The sequence below is a fragment of the Cucurbita pepo genome, chromosome LG18, assembly GCF_002806865.2.
Source record: "Cucurbita pepo subsp. pepo cultivar mu-cu-16 chromosome LG18, ASM280686v2, whole genome shotgun sequence".
NCBI lineage: Eukaryota > Viridiplantae > Streptophyta > Magnoliopsida > Cucurbitales > Cucurbitaceae > Cucurbita > Cucurbita pepo.
The window spans coordinates 7512068-7527799 of record NC_036655.1 but is presented as its reverse complement, the minus strand read 5'-3'; the positions used below and the strand labels follow the sequence as shown (position 1 = coordinate 7527799).

Sequence of the window (15732 nt, the reverse complement as noted above, 5' to 3'; positions counted from 1 at the left end):
ATTCATAACGATCAATATTTATGATAAACCTACAAATCTTAATTCCCTGCTCCAACTCTAAAGAACTTTGGAGATTTCGAAATGACTCAAATAATACTATTAACAGTGCACAACTAGGATAAGAATAATGAATCCCTAAGTTGAGGCCACCAATCACACTAAACATGTATGCTCGCTGGATTTGATAATGTTGATAATGACACCATTTCTATTGCTACCCCTAAAGATGGAGGAACACATACAGCAATCTGAAATGGATACGTTTGACCATTTAGGATGAATTGGGTCCATACTCTATATATGGCTAGGATATCCAGCCTACAATCTGGCCTCGTCACTTTACAACAAGATGGCTATCAAATTATCGAAAAAGGCAAATGTGTTGAATTCTTAACTTCTCAATAAAACTCAATTATTTTCAACTACTCATCTTAATTTGGTTTTAAATGCATTTGACGTTTGAATGTGTACCCACCTAATCGGCATTAATATGTTCATATGAGCATGTTCTAGAGCCAGTTTGAGTTGGTTAAGGTACCTCTAGACTATAGAATGATTCGACATTAGATAATAGAATAATAATTATTGGGAATGCGAACTTTGGTCCGACAAGGAAAACCTACATCTATACAATGGAGGACAATATCTCTATTAACACTAATCTTTTGAGTGAAATTAAACCAAAGCAATGACGACTTGAATTATATCAAAAGTGAACCATATCACGCGTAAAATTTTGAAAGTCTCGCTCAATCCATTCACGCACTTAGTAATATTCTGGTGGATTATCCCATCAAAGTTTGTGGTGTTGCAGCTTGAAAAGGCAAACTAAAGCCAAAACAAAGCTACGAAATTCTTTTTTCCATATTTTCTTGTTTTGTGTGGATCGATGTCAGACAAGGATGGCCCTCCACAGTCACCTGGTTTTGGAAGATTTACCCTACACTGCCATGCCACTCTTAATAATTTATGACCTCTAAGGTCTACATATGAAACACAGGGTTAGTCAGCTCGTTGCTTAAGCCCTGAAGATATTTGTATACTAAACACTATTTTTCTCTGGTTGTTTTGATGCCAAGTGAATTTCAGAGGCATTTTGGGGAGCCTCTTTATACTTATACCACTTTGCACAAACCAGAAAGTAGCACAAATTGAGTAACTCAATGCCACCAACGAAGTAATAAAAGTAGTCCAATCTCCCCTTGTTGAGATCCTCAGGCAACCAATCTCCATACTTGGATCCTCTGCTCATCCTATGAACCACTGTTATCAACAGCCCATTCAAATAGCTCGCAACTGCCATGGCGCAAAAGAACATTGACCCTCCAATGCTCCTCATATTCTCTGGGAATTGCTTGTAGTAAAACTCCAATTGGCTCACTGCCCCAAACCCATCAGACAACCCATATAATAAGAGCTGAGGAATCAGCCACGAAGCTGACATCGACGAAATTGCCCCTTTTCGTGGCTCAATTCCCACTGTTGGCTTTGTAAGAGCAATGATTCTTCTTCGATCTTCAACTATGGCAGACAAAAGCATTGTGAGTATGGCCAAAAAAATGCCAATCCCTTGCCTTTGGAGAGTGGTGATTCCGCCTTCTTTTTTGGTGACTTTTTGAAGGAAAGGGACTATGATTCTGTCGTAGATGGGGAGCCAAAAGCTGAGGCTTAGCATTGCGAAGACTGTGTAGGATGCAGCTGGGATTGTGATGTTTCCTAGGCGCCTGTTTGACTGAAGGGCTTGAAATACTGCATAAGTTTGTAGTTGTAACTGAGCAACAAAGTATAGAACTCCTGCCATCCATATTGGTAGCACTCTCATCAAACACTTCACTTCTTCCACTTGCTGCATACTGCAAAGCCTCCATGGATCTGCTGCTGATCCATCCTCCTTTATTTGGTCCTCTTCTGTTATAATTGCTGCTTTGTCCAGAAATCTGTTCACCAACACCCATTTGTGTTGTCAATTACTTCACGGGGTGTTTTAAAAAGTCATTCCAAATCGACTCTAAGTCAAGTTATGTGAGGTTATGTTCGAAGTGTAAAAAGGGTTAAGGGTTTTATACCTGAATTGGTCTGAATAGGAAAGTTTTGAGTTAATGGAGCCTGGAGTTGTGTAGTCAAAGAGGGAAAGCCATGGTTGGTCTGGTTGCTTGAGTTTTCTTTTCTTAATAGCAACCACTAAAACTTGTGCAACGCTGGTCATTGGACTGCCAGTGGCTTCCAATTTCACGTAGATTTTAGAGCCCACGAAGAAGAGTATACAGGCAATGAGCATAAGAGCTGCTGGAATTCCCAATCCCAGAGCCCAGCTGACGTTCGTTTGCACGTAAACTATGACTGTCAGTGATATCATCATCGCGAAAGTGTAGGTGAAAACATACCAATTGAAAAAGCTGTTGATTCCTTTCTTCCCAGCTTCTGTATTTGGATTGAACTGATCAGCTCCAAACGCCAAATTACATGGTCGAATGCCACCAGCTCCAATTATCATCAGCCCAAATCCAGCCATTAGGAAAGTCATCTGCCCTGCTGTTGGCCCTTTACACACATCTGCTATACAGTGCGGTGGATGCAAATTCTTGAATGCTGCTGTGAAATGAATTAGAAGCAACCCCTTGAATTGAAAACAAACGTTAATGATACAAATTTTGAAGATGGGAAATGGGAAAAGGATTAACGTTTGGATATCTTGGAAAGTACCAAGAAAGAAGCGACAATTGAAAACCCCACGGTCTTATAGCGCCCAAAGTAAGTATCACAGAGGAAAGCTCCCAACAAAGTGACTAAATTGGTGCAGCCATTGAAGATATTGAGTAGTGTTGCAGCTGTTATGCTCTTCATGTTGAAGACCGACGTCAGATAAATCAAGAGGTTCGCCAAGGTTCCAATAGCTCCCAGCTTCTCAAAGGTCTCATTCCCTGTAGGAAAAAGAACATAAACAACATAAGACATGAAACAGAACAGAACAGAACAGAACAGAACACAGAACAGAGCAGAACAGAAGAGAGCCGAAGTTCACCTATGACAAAAGGCATGGCCTTCCAGCCTCTGTAATGTTTCTGGGTCTCCCCACCATCATTTTGTGGAGGCGCTGCTGCTTCATTTTTCTCCATGTTGTTTGAGTTTGTGTGTGTGTTTTGCAGCTTGGACGGAGTGCTGCGTTTGGGGTATTTATCCCAATTTTTGTGGATGAAGTTGAAGTGTGATTAGAATACAAAACAGGGGTCTCTTACTTCAATGGTATGGTGTCGTTTAGGAAATGCAATTCACACTGCTTGTCTGGATGAAGGCCTAAACAAGAGGACTCAGCTTGCGTAGCGAAATTGGACCACGCCACTACAGTGCGGCCACTGCCAACCTCAGGACAAACTCCGATCATTTCCACAAAATTTGGTCACGACTCTGTCAATAACATGTGGACATTTTCGGTCGATACGATTGATTGGTTGCTGCCACCGATCTAATCCAACCCACTCTACTCACTTTTACACACACAATTTTTACCTCCCTACTTTTACTTTGTTGCAAATCTAATTCTAGCTTTTAGAATTTTGGCCACGGCATGGAGATATTGTCCGATTCGACATGTTACATGTTACGGGCAGTCTTACGGTTTTAAAACGTGTTTACTAGGAAAAGATTTTCACACCCTTGTAAGGAATGATTCGTTCCCCTCTACAACCGCGTGAAATCTCACATCTCACAATCCACCCCCTTATGAGCCAACATCCTCGCTAGCACACTACTCGATGTCTAGCTTTGATATTATTTGTAATAGCCCAAGTCCACCGTTAGTAAATATTATCCGCTTTGGCTCATTACGTATCGTCATCAGCCTCATGGTTTTAAAACGTGTCTGTTTGAGAGAGGTTTCCACACCCTTACAAGAAATATTTCGTTCCCTTCACCAACCGATGTGGGATCTCACAATCCACTCTCTTTGAGAGCCCAATGTCCTTGATGGCAACCCGCTCAGTGACTGACTCTAATACCATTTGTAACAGTCCAAGCCCACCGCTAGCAAATATTGTCCACTTTGGCCCCTTAAGTATCGTAGTCAGCCTCATTGTTTTAAAACATGTCTACTACCGATAGGTTTCTACACCTTTATAAGGAATATTTTGTTTTCCTCTCCAATCGAAACGTTCTCTGTATCTGATTTGGAATGTAAGGAATGTTTTAACGAAGAAGTTTCCACACCCTTGTAAAAAAAATTTCGTTCCTCTATCCAACCAACATAGAATCCAAATCTCGACTTAGAATGTTACATCTTACGAATTTGCTATACACTTCTTAATTTTTATTTTAAAAAAACTACTAATTACGATATTGAAGGTCGGGTATCTAAATTAATCACTTTGTAAAGTTTATAAGAACAAAACTTACAAATTAATTCTCGTAAAAAATTTAGAACCTAATCAAAAGATGGAGATACGCAATATATTAAAAAAAAATATTAATTTCATTCATGTACATATTTTTAGAATATGATCAATAATTGATGGTATATATTGAAAGAGAGCATAATGCGATAGCCTAAGAGTAGAAAAAGTAAAATGACGAGGATGACCTCTCACCAATTCGTCCCCACATACTTTCTTGATTGATCAAAATTTGTGATACTAAGAAAAGTTGAACCAATAATCAATTTAAACACGTTTGGTGCACATAAATGAAAACACATAATATATTTCGACCATATTATAAAAAAATTGTTTTTTAGTAAAGATAAGTTAATACGACATAATTACGTCACATACCCTTTTTTTAAAGTAGTAAAACAAAGAGTAAAAGAAAAGAAAGAATGCAGTCCTCTTATTATACGTATTTACTTTAAAAAGCTATAAAGTCAAGATTTAATGACAAAATGAGTGGATTGCATTTAATTTAAATACAGAAAGAGATGAAATTATTGAGATAATATTGTTCATACAGATTATTAATGTCTCCACTAATTTAAGGAAGTTTTTTCCATAAGAAATTTGGAAAATGTTGCTCATAATTTGAGGCTTATTTATTAGCTTCAGACTTAGAGATAGGTTGGAGTTTCTATAAATGCTTACTATAAATGGTGCTACTATTACCGCTTTTCTTTTCGGACTTCTCAGTTTTAAAACTTATTAGGGTAGAGGTTTCCACGGCCTTGTAATCAAGGTTTTTTTCCCTCTCAAACCAACCTGAGATCTCACGATCTATCTTCTTGGGAGCTCTAATTCCTCACTGGCACACCGGCCAGTGTCTAGTTCTGATACCATTTGTAATGGCTCAGCATTAGTACATATTGTTCTCCTGCTCTCCCTCAAAATTTTAAAACTTGTTTACTGGGAATGGTTCGTTCTTCTCTCCAATGAATGTGAGACTTCACTCATTGCTAGCCTATATTATTAGCTTTTTGAAACACGAAAAAAACAAAAAAAAAAATATTGTTTTTAAGGTTTAATTTAAATTTAGTGGTTGGGGACGGTATAATGATCAAAACCATGGTTGGAGAGGTTATTACATTAGGATGTTCATTCATATAAGAGAAGGAAGGAAGGTCCATATAAGAACATAATCGCAGCCAAAATCCGATTTGACGTTACATTATCAATATTCATTCATAAACATAAACAGGAAAGGAAGCTGCAAATAACGACACAATCGCAGTCATCAATCAATAAACCACAGTTTTCTCAAATTCTGTCTTCCCAAAGTCCATCTCATCAACGCCATGGCTTCCACTCCCCTTGTACTTGTACCACTTAGAACACAACACGAAGTACCCCAAGTTCACGGCTTCCAATCCCGATACCATGAAATAGAAATAATCCAATCGCCCCTCGTTCAGATCTTCCGGCAGCCAGTTGCCGGTGGTGAGGCTGTGCACCACCGTCACCATGAACCCACTCAAATAGTTCGACAGCGCAAGACCCACAAAAGAAAACGACCCCCCAATGCTCCTCATGTTCTCAGGGAACTCCTTGTAGTAAAATTCGACTTGGGCAATCACGGTGAACGCCTCGGACAACCCAATCAGCGTCAGTTGAGGTACCAACCAGAGCGCAGACATGGAGGAAATTGCACCCCTTCTCCCTGTTTCTTCGCACAGGGGCTGTGTGAGGGCCAGATTCCTCCTCTTTTGCTCCACTAACGCTGAGATGAACATGGTTACAATGGCAATGACCATTCCAATCCCCATTTTTTGAAGGAGCGTGATGCCGCCTTCTCTAGCGGTGATTCGGCGCAGAGAAGGGACTACGATTCTGTCGTAGAAAGGGATCCAGATGGTGAGGCCAATCATTGTGAATATGGTGTAGGAGGCGGCTGGGATTTTGAAATAATGGGTGTTCCCGAAGAACAAGCGCCTGTCGGATTGGAGGGCTTGGAAGACCACGTATGTTTGTTGCTGCGTGGTGGCGACATGGTACATTATGGCTGCACCCCATATTGGTATCACTCTCACCAAGCATTTCACTTCTTCCACTTGTTGTGTGCTGCAGAGTGTCCATGGATCGTCTGCAGAGCCATCTGACTTGAATTTGTCTTCTGGGGTTATGATTGCCGCCTTGTTTAGGAAGCTGAAAGCAATAAAAAGGGGTTATTCTCTTTTAACCAAAGACTCAAACTTTGAAAGTGGAGACCCACCTGAATTGATCAGTGTAAGGAAGCTTGGAATTGATGGAGTTTGAGGGAATGTGGTTAAAAAGAGATGGCCATTGCTGGTCCGGCGAAGGCAGGCGCCTTTTCTTGAGAGCAGCCACTAGGACTCGCATCACACTGGTGAAAGGACTCCCTTCGGGTTCCAATTTAACGTAAATCCAAGAACCCATGAAGAAAAGTGCACAGGACAGGAACATGAGGAACGCAGGAATGGCCAATCCCCAAGCCCAGCTGACTTCAGTTTGGACATACACAATGATGGTGAGAGATATGATCATGGCAAATGTGAAGGTGAAGTAGTACCAGTTGAAGAAGCTGTTTATTCCCAACTTCCCGGAGGCTGTGTTGGGATTGAATTGGTCGGCTCCAAACGCCAAGTTGCAGGGTCTGATACCCCCAGCTCCGATTATGAGCAGTCCCAATCCAAATAACAGAAATGCTATCTGCCATGGCGTTGGCTCTAGGCAAGCCCCGCCTGCGGCACTGCCCTTTCCACAATCTGGTGGGTGCAGCTTCTCAATTGTTGCTGTCAGTGTTAGTACAACCATCCCCTGTGCGAGTGATCAGGGACATGAAAGCAACCAAATTATTCAATCCTTATATGTGTTTTTTATAAGAGAAAGTGAAACAATAGCAGCAGGCGTACCATTAATGAAGCAATGGAGGCATATCCTAAGGTCTTGTAACGTCCAAAATAAGTGTCACAAAGAAATGCTCCAAACAAAGTGGAAAAGTTGGTGCTGCCATGGAAAATGTTCATAAGAGTTGTGGCAGTGATGGTTTTCATATGAAATACATCTGTCAAATACACCAAAAGGTTTGAAGAAGTGCCCGTAGTCCCCAGCTTCTCAAAAGTTTCATTCCCTAAATCAACAAACCCACGTACTAATTAGCATTACAAGTGTCAAAACCAAACAAATTGAGTTATGTTACGAACCTACTACAAATGGCAAGGCCTTGACTCCTTTATAATTCACCTTAGCCTCATCAAGATTGTGAATATCTTCATTATTTCTCTCCATGCCTCTCACTCAGAACCACTCTCTCATCTTCTTCTTACCCTCTTCGACACAACTTCTTTTATACTGTGATCCACTATTGAGTTTACTTAATAATTGTATAGTAATGGCTGACTGCACTCTCTTAGCGGATATTGTCCTCTTTAAGTTTTCCTTTTAGGCTTCCCCTCAAAGTTTTTAAAACGCGTATACTAGGGAGAGGTTTCCACACCCTTATAAAAAGTGTTTCGTTCTCCTTCCCAACTGATGTGGGATCTCAAGATCCATCTCCTTCGGGGTCCATCGTACTCGCTGGCACCCCTTAAAAAGGGTGTCTCATTCTCCTCTCCAAACGACGTGGGATCTCACAATCCACTCCTTCGGGACCAATTCCTTTCTCCAATCGATGTGGGACCCCCCAATCCACCCCTTTTGGGGCTCAGCATCTTTGCTGGCACACCGCCTCTTGTCCACCCCCTTCAAGGCTCAACCTCTTTGCTAGCACATCGCTTGGTGTCTAACTTTGATACCATTTGTAACAGACCAAACCCACCGCTAACAAATATTGTCCTCTTTGGACTTTCCCTTCTGAGCTCACCCTCAAAGATTTTAAAACGCATCTGCTAGGGAGTGGTTTCTACGTCCTTGTAAATGATGTTTCGTTCTCCTCCTCAACTGACGTAGGATCTCACATGTACGCTTCCAGAATTGCATCGGTGATAAGTTGTCAATTCTGAATGTGGTGTATCAGCATATGAAGTGTTGGATCCAGATAACTACTTTTTGTTAGCTTTCAAAGATTTGTGATATGTTCTTCCCTGAATAGTAGTAAGGACAAAGATGTAATGAGAAAGTGAAATGTGTGCAGGATTATCAAAGTTGTTAGACTAATATTAGCTCAAAATGGTATCAGATGAAGTTGTTTGAATGTCCTTATTGTAAGTGCTGTTCTGCAGGATCCCAGTTAATGCCAAAGCCCCTCACAGTGAAGGAAGGCACAGGCTGTGAAACTGCTATTCCTGGCCTGCACACACACCAATCCATTGCCTCTCAAGGTTTCAAAAGTGCTGAATTAATGGGACAGCTTTGAGCTCATACAAGAAGCACTGTTGTTTTCTGTAAGAACAGTTGCATGGACCATTCAATTACCACATTCAACTGATTGTAACTTAATGATTTGTACTGCAGATTTTGAGTTGAGGGACTTCATTAATGCCTGCCTCAGTTTTCTGAAGCACATAAAATGCCATATTTCCTAGAGGTTGATGGTCCCAAACAGAGAAACTGATATAATAAACGCATCTACTAGGGAGAGATTTCCACACCCTTGTAAGAAATACTTCGTTCTCATCTCCAACCAACGTGGGATCCCACAATGATCCATTCCCCTTGAGGGCTCAACGTCCTTGTTGGTACACCGCTTGGTGTCTAGCTCCGATACAATTTGTAATAGTCTAAGCCCACCTCCAACAAATATTGTCCGCTTTGGTATGTTATGTATCGTTGTCAGCCTCATGGTTTTAAAATGCGTCTGTTCGGGAGAGGTTTTCACACCTTTATAAGAAATGCTTCGTTCCCCTCTCTAAATGACGTAGAATCTCGCATGAAACTTTTACGAGGAGAGGAGGCCAAAGTAGACTGATGTGAAATCATCACTAAAAACCAGTCACATTATAGATAGTATGCTTATTAAATGAGAGTGTTTTTTTCAAAGGATGGAAAATAAAATTCAACTTGAAAGTGACCAAATATCCCTTTCAATCAGCATGCAGATAAAAGTAAAAGCATCTCAATCCAACTAGATTTCTAGTTCTATAATTGGAGATATTTATGAGCACGTGAACGGATTCTACATATCCACAATGGTATGATATAATAGAGGTGTTGTTCCTTTCTTTTAACTACCTCTCCCGGTACATAACTTCGTTCTTGGTTTGAATTTTATAAGTCTCGTATGAATAGAGATTTTGGTCACCTTCCCAATATGAAGAACAGTATTGGTCTAAAGGAACCAAATTTGAAAGATTAGTTTGGGTGATAAGGAATGATATTGAATGTAATTTTGGTGTTATAGCAGAAAGGTGGTCAAAGAGACGTTCTTGAGGCTCCAGGTGCTGTGATTGGGTTAAAACAAAAGACAAAGTGGTCAACAAATTGAAGTGTGAGCAGTGGGAACGTTTAAAAAGTCTAAAGCTTTGAGACGTCGCAGTTCAATCCTATCTCAAATAATTGACAACAAAGTCAGAGATCTCATAATGGCGTGGAAAACATTAACCTTTTGCTTTCTTCATTGTACACGCTATCAATTCTTATATAAATGCATTTGGAGATGTCGCTATCAGATATTGTCGGAGTATCACCGTCAGTTTCATGATTTTAAAAGGTTTTACTCTCTTATAAGAAATGTTTCGTTCTCCTCTCCAATTGATGTATGATCTCACAATTCATTCTCTTAGAGGCTCAACATCCTCATTAGAACACTGTCAAGTGTAGCTGAAACTCACTATTAACAGATATTGTCGTTTTAAAGTGGTTTCCGTGGATGTTTGCTAGTTTGGGCATTATGCATAATGTGAGTATACTTTTCTCTATTTGTATGGAAAGTTGGTGTGATGTCCCACATTAGTTGGGAGAGGAGAATAAACCATCGTTTATAAGGGTGTGGAAACCTTCCCCTAGCAAACGCGTTTTAAAGCCTTGAGGGGAAGCCCGAGAGGGAAAGCCCAAAAAGAACAATATCTGCTAACGGTGGATATGGGGCGTTACTAATGGTATCAGAGCCAAACACCGAACTATGTGCCAGTCTTCTCGCTGTTCTCCAAAGAAAGGGTAGACACGAGGCGGTGTGCTAGTAAAGACACTAGCCACAAAGGGGGTGGATTTGGGTTCTCACATTGGTTGAGGAGGAGAACAACCGTGGAGATATCCGAAAGAGAATGCTCGAAGAGGATAATATCTGCTGGGCGTTACTGTTGGGCTGCAGGGACTTGAACGACTTGGCTTTTAGGGGAAAAGTGGGCTGTGTTATCTGGGCTGAAACCGAATAAACACTGTTTAGCTAAGCAACTAAGAAGTTCAAATCGGTCAGCTGATTTGAAACAAACGCACCCAACGCCACCTTTCCCGTTATATCTCTAAATAATCCCACTTCAAAAGTGAACACTTCCCTGATGTTGTAACTTGTAAATGCTAAAAAAGTCATGTTCTTTAGAAAAAAGACCAGAGATTATGGAACAGTACAGATATCTCGTCATTCAATATGAATTTTGAATCTCAAAGACTTTGTTTTTAATAAAAATTTCAGCTTAGGACAAACAGCCACTGCTTTTCCCCACGATTTCCCATGCCCATTCAAAAACTTGTCTTCCCTCGTCATCTGTAAATGTCAGATCATAAAGCTTTGTATTGTCAAACGTCTTAACCATTTTTGAAACTGGTTCTTCGCCTAAAACGAATGAGCTCCGGTGACTGCCTTCTGCAAGAGATTCATAATCCGTAGTTCACTTTTAGAAACGGGTTGGGAAAGTCATTCGAAATGGGTCTCTTCATTTGTGTCTTCTCCATGATTGTAGCAGCAACCCTTTTAAGCCACTGCTCTGTTTCTCTCACTGAAGATGGTAATCCCTACCCATCTTCCCTGTTTTCTTCTGGGTTTATGTTTTTCTCAATGGGGTTTGGTTTCACTTTGTCGTATGTCTTAGGTTTAACATTGTTGGAAATCAAAAGTGGTTTAAATGACACTAAGAACGCTCTCAGTAATTGGAGCCCTTCAGATGAATCTCCCTGCCAATGGACTGGTATCTCTTGCCATCCCCAGGACTCTCGTGTCAGCTCAATGTATGTCACTTCATTCCCTTTTAACCCATCTTTTGAGCATTCATTTAATAATCGTTGTGTATGCTTGTTTGTTTGCGGGGTCTTCAGTAATCTACCATACATGCAACTGGGAGGGATTATATCTCCCAGCATTGGTAAACTTAGCAGATTGCAAAGACTGTAAGCATCTCTACAAGCGCCTTACTTCTCTATTGTGATATCACCGAGTAATACACTTCACTTAAGTGTCTGTTCTTTCTCATGTCAAATCAGGGCTCTCCACCAAAACGGCTTACATGGATACATCCCCAATGAACTTGCTAATTGTTCTGAACTTAGAGCACTGTAAGTAGCGTCTTCCCTCCACCATTTTTGTATATTCAGGAGATCATACATTATTTTGATTCAGGTACCTGAGGGCTAATTATCTTGAAGGTGGCATTCCATCAAATATTGGAAACCTTTCTTACCTTGCCATACTGTAAGAAACTCCATACTTACCTTGGCATGTAGGAAACCTTTTACCTCTGCCACTCAGTTTTTATCACTGGTATTTAACTGTAGGGATCTATCAAGCAATTCCTTTAAGGGAAGCATACCATCATCAATTGGTCGTCTCACACACTTGCGCAATCTGTAAGTTGTAATCTTTTAAGCTGCATTGACGTCAACTTTCCATGCCTACAGTTCTTCATATTGGTATAAGTATTATATCCTTCTTGTGGTTCTTGCTAATTGGTACTCATTTCAGGAATTTATCTACCAACTTTTTCTTTGGAGAAATCCCAGATATTGGAGTTCTTAGCACCTTTGGGAATGACTCGTACGTACACTTTCAAGGCCCACTCTTTTAATATACATGTTGAAATCCTTTGTCTATGCCAAATACTTGGAATAACTAGTTTCCTGCCATTATGTTATGTTAGTGTAAGCTCACTGCTAGCCGGTATTGTCCGTTTTGGCCCATTACATATCATCGTCAGTCTCATGATTTTAAAACGCGTTTGCTAGGGAGAGATTTTCACACCTTTATAAGGAATGTTTTGTTTCCCTCTCCAACGACGTAAGATATCACAATATACCTCCATTGGGCTCAATGTCCTCACTAGCACACCTCCCAGTGTCTGCTCTGACACCATCTATAACAGCCTAAACTCACTGCTAGCAAATATTGTCTGCTTTGACCCGTTACGTATCATCGTCAGCCTCACGGTTTTAAAATGCGTATACTAGGAAGAGGTTTTCACACCCTTATAAGGAATGTTTTGAAGACTCAACATCCTCTCTCTAACCGATGTGGGATCTCACAATCCACACCCCTTGAAGACCCAACATCCTCGCTGGCACACCGCCCGATGTTTGGCTTTGATACCATCTGTAATAGCCTAAGCTCACCGCTAGCAGATATTATCCGTTTTGGCCTTTAAAATGTGTCTGCTAGGGAGAGGATTTGCACCCTTATAAAAACATGTTTTGTTTCCCCCTCCAACCGACATCCGACATGGGATCTCACAATTAGGTTATGGGTTTGGATTTAGTTTTAGGATTTATACCAGCATGGTTTAGGAGTATGCAATGGATCAACGAAGTGGCCATGTAGGCTTGTTCATGGCATTCCAAAGAGAAGTTGGGTGTTAGGAGGAGATAATATTATTATACTGCTTGGTCTCTACGCAAGTGGATGGTTTCATGTTGATGGTTTCTTGATGTGGCAGGTTCCTTGACAATCAAGGTCTTTGTGGCCGGCAAGTGAACAAGCCGTGCCAGACCTCACTGGGATTTCCTGCCGTCTTACCACATGCTGAAAGTGATGAAGCTGCAGGCAATTTCTCATTTCACTTTAAAGAAGTTATTACCACAATCATATTGCAATCAGATGAATCAGTGACCTTGTTTTCATCAACAGAATGGGATACTAATTTAGTTTTTTCTTTTTTTATGTTACAGTTCCTGCAAAACGATCCTCTCATTACTTGAAGGGACTGTTGATTGGTGCAATATCGACAGCGGGGTTCGTGTTGGTCGTACTTATTGTGTTCATGTGGACTCGTTTGCTGTCAAAGAAAGAACGAACTGCAAAGAGTTACATGGAAGTTAAGAAGCAAAGAAACTACGAACCAAGTGAGCTATTGGGTTTATTCAAATCTGGTTCTTCTAGTTTTATCTCAAAATACATGACGCAATTGACAACCCTCACGACACAATGCAGGTGAGAAGCTTATTACATTCCATGGCAATCTTCCATATCCAACATGTGAGATCATAGAGAAGCTGGAGGGCCTTAATGAGACACATGTTATTGGCTCGGGCGGGTTAGGCACTGTGTATCGGATGGTCATGAATGATCGTGGAACATTTGCTGTAAAGAAAATAGATAGGACTCAGGATGGTTCAGAGCAAGTAGTTGAAAGAGAATTGGAGATATTGGGAAGCATTAAACACATAAACATAGTGAAACTGCGTGGCTATTGCAGGCTTCCTTCTTCAAAGCTTCTGATATATGATTATCTGACAGAGGGTAGCTTGGATGATTTCTTGCACGGTATCATTTTCTTATTTGACCGGCCATAGATGTTGTCCTCTTTAGACTTTTTTTTTTTTTTGAAGGGTTTAATGCGTCTGTTAAGGAGAGGTTTCCATATCCTTTTAAGGAATGCTTCGTTCCCCGCACCCATCGATGTGGGCTATCACAATCCATCCCTTGAGGGCTCAATGTCCTCATTGGCACACCGCTTTAGCTTTGATATCATTTGTGAGATTTCATATCGATGGGAGAGGGGAACAAAATCGGAGAGGTCATATCTTGAGTATGAAACTCTAGAAAGTGGAAGCTTTATTGTTCTTTTCAATTGGTTGTAATATTATGTTTTCATTATTTGCAGAACATGGAGCCGGAAAGTGTTTGGATTGGAGTGCTCGGTTAAACATAGCGCTCGGCACCGCTCGAGGACTGGCATACTTGCACCATGATTGCTGTCCAAAGATTGTGCACTGCAACATAAAATCCAGCAACATTCTTCTTGACGAGAACTTAGAGGCGCACGTAGCTGACTTTGGTCTTGCAAAGCTTTCGGTTGATGGGGATTCCCATATCACAACAGTCGTTGCTGGCACATTTGGTTATCTGGCTCCAGGTCCAATTTCCTCTATCGTTCTTATAAGCAACAATGGCGATTCAACTTCAATTCTGAAATTATAACTAAATGTTCTTGAGCAGAATACTTGCAAAGTGGGATAGGAACTGAGAAGTCTGATGTTTATAGCTTTGGAGTGCTGTTGCTGGAGCTTGTAACAGGGAAGAGACCAAGTGATGCATTTTTCTCAAAGAGGGGCCTAAATGTTGTTGGTTGGGTAAGCTAATCTCTGCACCATTTTCAAGTTCTTGCATTTTTTCAACCTCTAAATATGAGTATGGTCTTATAGTTGAACACCCTGAGAGGGGAAGACCAATTGGAGAACATAGTGGATAATAGGTGCAAGAATGCAGATGTGGAAACATTAGAAGCAATTCTCGAAATAGCGGCGAGGTGCACTAATGGCAACCCGGCTATGCGGCCTACAATGAACCAAGTACTGCAGCTGCTAGAGCGAGAGGTTATGTCGCCCTGCCCGAGCAATTACTCCGAGTCTCACTCGGATTATTCATGAATGTAAGCAACTTTGAGGTCTAACAAAGTTCCCTTCAAATAGTTTTCATCAACCCACGTTGTTGTCGGGAGGGAGTTGAGTTTCATGGAAGTTTCTTCAGTCTATTGATGACAGTTCCTGTGATTTTGGGTTTCCTTCTTATTTGCCTTCCCCCGACTTCTTCCTCTGGCGATTGTTCTTTTGACTGAGGGATGGCTTTACGTGCTGCAACAACAAGTGCAGTGCTATCCCAAATGCACAATCGACTGCCATCCTTGTGACCTCTTTTGACCTCTTTTGGGCCAGCCTCCTAGGCTTTGATACCATGGGATCTCATGATCCACCTCCTTTCGGGCCACCCTCTTAGGCTTTGATACCATTTCGTTCAAGCTACAAATGATCTATTATTGAAAAGTTTCTTCAATTTCACACATTGAGTACGATTTTTTCTTCATATGTGTATTTATTATTGACACGAAAGAAGAAAAAAAAAAAACCAAAAAACGAGAAATTGCATCCAAAGAGATAAAGAGTTGGAAAAATAAAAAGTTATTGAAAGGCCGTCAAATCGCAGCAATCTTTACAACTCATGGCAATTATTTGTATAATTATTACTGTAATGCAACATTATCTTAATCATGGCTGAAGG

The 15732-nt window shown here is 40.8% G+C and overlaps 3 protein-coding genes across 4 annotated transcripts; 1 reads left to right on the top strand and 2 right to left on the bottom strand.

Moving 5' to 3' along the window:
* Positions 1-675: 675 nt before the first annotated feature.
* On the bottom strand, positions 676-3441 carry LOC111780078 (protein NRT1/ PTR FAMILY 2.11-like). Its single transcript, XM_023660354.1, has 4 exons — positions 3023-3441; positions 2704-2921; positions 2067-2617; positions 676-1937 (listed from the first exon to the last, which is right to left on the bottom strand). The coding sequence occupies exons 1-4, from the start codon at positions 3114-3116 to the stop codon at positions 1043-1045; spliced, it is 1758 nt and encodes a 585-aa protein (XP_023516122.1). The 5' UTR covers positions 3117-3441; the 3' UTR covers positions 676-1042.
* A 2071-nt stretch (positions 3442-5512) lies between these two features.
* On the bottom strand, positions 5513-7732 carry LOC111779773 (protein NRT1/ PTR FAMILY 2.10-like). 2 transcript variants are annotated; one of them, XM_023659910.1, is made up of 4 exons: positions 7580-7732; positions 7289-7506; positions 6628-7193; positions 5513-6560 (listed from the first exon to the last, which is right to left on the bottom strand). In XM_023659910.1, the coding sequence occupies exons 1-4, from the start codon at positions 7662-7664 to the stop codon at positions 5657-5659; spliced, it is 1773 nt and encodes a 590-aa protein (XP_023515678.1). In that variant the 5' UTR covers positions 7665-7732; the 3' UTR covers positions 5513-5656. The 2 variants fall into 2 exon arrangements, with proteins under 2 accessions (XP_023515678.1, XP_023515679.1); XM_023659911.1 differs by having other exon boundaries at positions 5514-6560; positions 7620-7639.
* A 3245-nt stretch (positions 7733-10977) lies between these two features.
* Positions 10978-15512, top strand: LOC111779772 (LRR receptor-like serine/threonine-protein kinase FEI 2). The gene is made up of 13 exons (XM_023659909.1): positions 10978-11257; positions 11342-11477; positions 11565-11636; positions 11730-11801; positions 11866-11937; positions 12021-12092; positions 12208-12279; positions 13172-13278; positions 13404-13577; positions 13666-13998; positions 14339-14590; positions 14674-14807; positions 14880-15512. Exons 1-13 carry the CDS (start codon positions 11176-11178, stop codon positions 15102-15104), a joined length of 1803 nt encoding a protein of 600 aa, XP_023515677.1. The 5' UTR covers positions 10978-11175; the 3' UTR covers positions 15105-15512.
* The last annotated feature ends 220 nt before the right edge of the window (positions 15513-15732 follow it).